Source organism: Montipora foliosa, chromosome 9 (assembly GCF_036669935.1).
Source record: "Montipora foliosa isolate CH-2021 chromosome 9, ASM3666993v2, whole genome shotgun sequence".
NCBI lineage: Eukaryota > Metazoa > Cnidaria > Anthozoa > Scleractinia > Acroporidae > Montipora > Montipora foliosa.
In genome coordinates, this window is record NC_090877.1 from 6,293,756 (window position 1) to 6,299,152 (window position 5,397).

The 5,397-nt window shown below is 40.4% G+C and overlaps 1 protein-coding gene and 2 pseudogenes across 7 annotated transcripts in view; 1 reads left to right on the plus strand and 2 right to left on the minus strand.

The window, feature by feature from the left end:
* Positions 1-397: 397 nt before the first annotated feature.
* The window catches only part of LOC137970286 (globin C, coelomic-like), a 115,480-nt gene continuing 110,480 nt past the window's right edge, over positions 398-5,397 (minus strand). For all 7 annotated transcript variants that reach the window (XM_068816806.1, XM_068816801.1, XM_068816807.1 and 4 more), the window contains exons 3-4: positions 4,351-4,576; positions 398-654 (exon numbers count right to left, since the gene is read on the minus strand). In XM_068816806.1, the coding sequence (XP_068672907.1) occupies positions 523-654; positions 4,351-4,576 (358 nt within the window). In that variant the 3' untranslated portion in view covers positions 398-522. The remainder of the gene's footprint in view (positions 655-4,350; positions 4,577-5,397) is intronic.
* Positions 1,082-2,350, minus strand: LOC137970282 (uncharacterized; annotated as a pseudogene).
* On the plus strand, positions 2,488-3,604 carry LOC137970285 (uncharacterized; annotated as a pseudogene).

Here is a 5,397-nt window from a genome sequence, read left to right on the forward strand (position 1 = left end):
AATGCAAACATATATTTACTCTAAAGCAAACCTGTAGCAAACATGGTAAATGTCGCATTTGCTACTATATTCACACAGGTGTAAAAATATGGTGCAAATGTGGCATTTACCACGTTTGATACAGGTTTGCTCTAGAGTAAACATATGTTTGCATTATATTTGCGCTGTGCAAATTTGGTGAAAATCCATTTTTTCGTGCAGTGTTATTCACTCCTTGGGGAGTGAATAATGCTCAATTACTCCGAGGTAGCGAACCAATCAGATTGCTTGAAATACCAAGGTCACTGAGTGAGTATATACTAATATCATTTATCAACCACAACAAGGCACAGTTTCTTTACTGCGAATCATATCAAACACTCTTAACATTTTCGTTATAATTCTTGAAGTTGTTTTAATAAAGTCAGTGTCAATAAAATTGGTAAATAGGCAAGAACGTTGGAATAAACACTGTTCTATATTTTACGACAGGTTAGAAAACCCTAAACGATGTTTGTTCCAATACAGGCAGATACAAGATTATCATGACTGTAGGCCATAAATCATCTGGTCTTTAAGAAACTTGAACAGCTTGTTCCAGGCTTCTGCCGTCTCCTCTGTCCAACTGGTTTTCAGTAAATCTTGAAGAGTGGACATAAGGGCACTTTGCATCGACTGAAATCAATCAAATGACATACTTATTGTAAATAGTTGAAGCCCCATATTATTTTGGAAGGGAATAAAATATATTTGACCTTTTCTGTTTGATGATGCTGGTTGATCAGGCAACCATTATTGTGTCTGGAATGGGTCGCAAATCTATGGTCTCCAATTTTCCAGTTAAATTGTTTTAAAAATTCAAAGAGCATCTTTTCAAGACATTGAATAACATCGAGTTTTGGCAGCCATTTCATTTAATCTCTTGTCTCAGTTATTCGATTTAGTGAAACATCTAATGATAAAAACAGGCGCAAAGAGTTTGACACAACGTTTCGATGACTCCATGTCATCATTTTCAAGTGAAAAAAGAATAAAGTTTGACAACTTAATATAGACCGTACGAGGCGATAAAACGTAAAATATGCATGCAGACAGTGACAAATTAAATAAATAGTTTTGCGCTTATGGAGTCTGATTGCGTGTTCAAGCATGGCCTTATCTTCTTTATGAAAAACATTTCATAAACCAGACAGTCCAGTTTTCCGTTGCACTTCTTTAAAACGGAAAAGTTGTTGGTAAGGTCGCCGATGGTTTTCAGACCGTGGTCGTTCTTTAAGTGTTTGCCGATTGCTGAATAACGGTGTTCGTCAATACGTTGGTGTAAATGTCGGCTGGTGTAGCCGACATACTCTGCATCACACAGATCACATTTATAATTGTACACAAGGCATTGTTGGCTAATTATGGTGGTTTTGGCTGGCACATCTTGAGGTCCTCACAAATTTTGCGACTCTTGAGCTTGCACTTCAGGGTTTTCAGACCGCACTGAGGTGACAAAGTGACAGATAGTGGACTTGATGAGACTGTCAGGGTACTTGAGGTTAGTGAACATCACCTTGAGATGATCACATTCAGATTTGTAAGACTCCCAGGTGGACGACAGGTGGAACGCACGATTTAATATGGTCTTGAGTAGCGATTTCTTGTACCCTTTATCGACATGGCTGTGGTGGTGAAGAAGTAGACCGGTGTTCGTTGGTTTGCGATAAACACTAGTTTCTAGATTGAATCCTTTCAGGAGCACTTCCAAACCGATAAAGGGTAATTTGTTATCAGATGCTAATTCCATGGTGAAATTTATGGATGGATGACAGCTATTAAGCGTTGATAAGAAATCTTCTGCTGCTGGCACATTTTTCATCGTAGCAAATGAGTCATCCACGTACCTTCTGTAAAATTCAGGGAGCTTGTTGTCTTGCTCTAGTTTCTCTTCGATAGAACAGAGAAATGCGTTTGCCATGAGTGGACCTAAAGGGGAGCCCATTGCCACGCCGTCGATCTATTCGTAAAGCTTGCCATCAAACTGGAATAGTTGATTCGTAATTGCAACCTCTAGAAGTTGAACCAGGGCAGGTTTTGTAATGCTAAGATTGTGTGTAACATTAAACCAGTTGTCAACAAACGCCTTCTCAGCGATGGTTTCTATAGTTTCTTGAAGCGGCACATTAGTGAACAGAGACGTGACGTCAAAGGATACCAAAATTTCATTCTGGTCGATGATTAGGTTTTGAATCTCATCAGTAAAAGAGAAGTTATCCAATACTGTAATAATACTGTAATAGCGATTGACTGACAGGGGCTTCAGCTTTTCATCGAGCCATTTGGCGAGGGCATAGTTGTATGTAACAGTGGCAGATAGGATAGGTTTCATTGATAGTTTCTCTTTATGTGTCTTTGGAAATCCATAAAGATGGGCAAGGCGTGAGCCTGCCTGGCAAACCAAAGCAGATTGCTGATTGCTAACATTTTGCTAACATTTGCTAACCCCAAACCCTAACCCTAACTATCCAAACCATCGCTGAGTAGGCGTTTGTTGACAACTGGTTTAATGTTACACACAATCCTAACATTACAAAACCTGCCCTGGTTCAACTTCTAGAGTTTTAGCGGCAATAGGCTCCCCTTTGGGTCCACTCATGGCAAACGCATTTCTCTGTTCTATCGAAGAGAAACTAGATCAAGACAACAAGCTCCCTGAATTTTACAGAAGGTACGTGTATGGCACACTTGCTACGATGAAAAATGTGCCAGCAGCAGAAGATTTCTTATCAACGCTTAATAGCTGTCATCCATCCATAAATTTCACCATGGAACTAGTATCTGACCTAATATATTACCCTTTATCGGTTTGGAAGTGCTCCAAAAAGGATGCAAACTGGAAACTAGTGTTTATCGGAAACCAACGAATTCCGGTCTACTTCTTCACCACCACAGCCATGTCGATAAAGGGTACAAGAAGTCGCTACTCAAGACCATGTTAAATCGTGAGTTCCACCTGTCGTCCACCTGAGAGTCTTTCAAGTCTGAATGTGATCATCTCAAGGTGATGTTTACTAACCTCAAGTACCCTGACAGCCTCATCAAGTCCACTATCTGTCACTTTGTCACCTCAGTGCGGTCTGAAAACCCTGAAGTGCAAGCTCAGTCCACCAATGAAAATACTATTCACCGAGTGGTTTTGCCTTTTAAGGATCAAAAGTCAGCTGACTCAGTGAAAAAGCAATTATCAGATCTAAGTAACAAACTCGATCACACTCTTCAACCTGTGTTCAAGAGTCGCAAAATTTGTGAGGACCTTAAGATGTGCCAGCCAAAACCACCCATAATTAGCCAACAATGCCTTGTGTACAATTATAAATGTGATCTGTGTGATGCAGAGTATGTCGGCTACACCAGCCGACATTTACACCAACGTATTGACGAACACCGCTATTCAGCAATCGGCAAAAACTTAAAGAACGACCACGGTCTGAAAACCATCGGCGACCTTACCAACAACTTTTCCGTTTTAAAGAAGTGCAACGGAAAACTGGACTGTCTGGTTTATGAAATGTTTTTCATAAAGAAGATAAGGCCATGCTTGAACACGCAATCAGACTCCATACGCGCAAAACTATTTATTTAATTTGTCACTTTCTGCATGCATATTTTACGTTTTATCGCCTCGTACGGTATTTATTAAGTTGTCAAACTTTGTTCTTTTTTCACTTGAAAATGATGACATGGAGTCATCGAAACGTTGTGCCTCTTTTTGCTTGTTTTTATCTTTAGATGTTTAACTTATTCTTTAGAATATTTCTTTTTTACACTTCTTGTTATGTTTGTATCAATGAATATGTGAGCCCTTTGCCGCAGAGAGTACCTCGATGAGCTGCTCCTCATCGTGAGACGGCTGTGATTTGGTGATAAAACGTGCTCCACTAGCAGCAGCAGGTTGATTGCTTATCATCTATACCAGTCCTGTGGCACGATGGTCCTCAACATAGCATAATCGCTTCTGGTTCGTTTTGTTTCTTTCCATTTTTTCACTCTGAGTTTTGCAGGTTTTTTGTCGAGCACAAGCAATAGATGAGTTGACCTCTGAGGAGTTACGAGCCACCCCATATAGTTCTTTTCTCGTAAACGTTACACTAGATGAGTCACCGGCCATTCGAAGGAAAAACAATTATCCACCTCTCGTTATGAGTCTGACATATAGAAATGGGGCCCTGCTTGGTACAAACAGCCGGAGTCGGCTGAGGCTGGGGTTCGTGAAGGGCATGTTTTACTTAATTCTAACGTAGCAACATTGTGATTGCTTCCCGTAAACGGTTTGTCATTATCATCGTCATTTAATGTAATAATCATGATAATAATTTAGTGTGGACTCACCTCAAGGTGTGTTGCTTTCAATGCTCGAGTCTTATGCCTCCTACCCAGCTCTTCTAGATAAGCACCAAAGCTTACTGCATCATCCAATGCGGACACTGCATTTTCCACAGCCTTCATAACCCGTTTGGCGTGCCCGTATAATGCATTGGTGTTCTCCAGCTCCAACAAAGGTAGGTCCTTAAATTCTGGAAATAGGCGCTGGTACTCTGGGTTACTTTCAAAGAACCTAAGAGGAACAAACGAACTCCTTTTCCGTCTTTGTGAAGAGAGTTAGAGACTACAATCTTGTTCCAAATTCAAAGAAAAAACGTGGATGTCATGGAAAAGCTTTGAGGAGGATATTGATAACTTGTTATTTATATAAATCTAGACCATAGCATAGGGATAAGAGGGTCTAGCAGGTGGCATTACTTTTGCTTATTATCAACAGACCTTTCAATGTTATAAACCTATGAATAATTGGAATTGAATTGATTCCAAGTATTTATTATCGTGTACAGTATTGCTGAAGAAGCCTGAACGGGTGAAACGTATAAAAAAGGGACATTCAATTACACGAGAAAAGTTCACTCCATCTACTGTTCATGCAAGTTTCAATTTTTTAAGAGGAGTCGTTGCGTATCCAACAGCGTTCACACATTTGAGCACTAGTTTGAGCACTCTTGCATGGCTTAGATGTACCACATGTGTGGTTAGGGTTAGGGTGAGGAACTCTCTGCCGATGTTTGTTTGTACGTTCATGCTGTAGGGCGGATTAAACCAAGTTATGTTTCTTTGTCTGTTCTTGCGGCTGTTCTGTGCGGTGTGAGTTACAGGTTTTTTGCGTTCAGTGTACATTAATTTTACGTCGTGTCCACTTTGTTTAAGTGCACTTTCGTAGTGTGGTTTTGGCTTGTTGAAGAGGTCTTTGCTTGAGGAAATGTCGGAGATTCGTCTGCCGATGGCCTCAGGAAGGTGTTTTACTATTGGAGGAGGATGGTTAGAATTGCTGTCGATGTAGAGAGAGTTTCGTTGTTGGGCTTTCTGTATGGATAGTAGGTTCCGTCC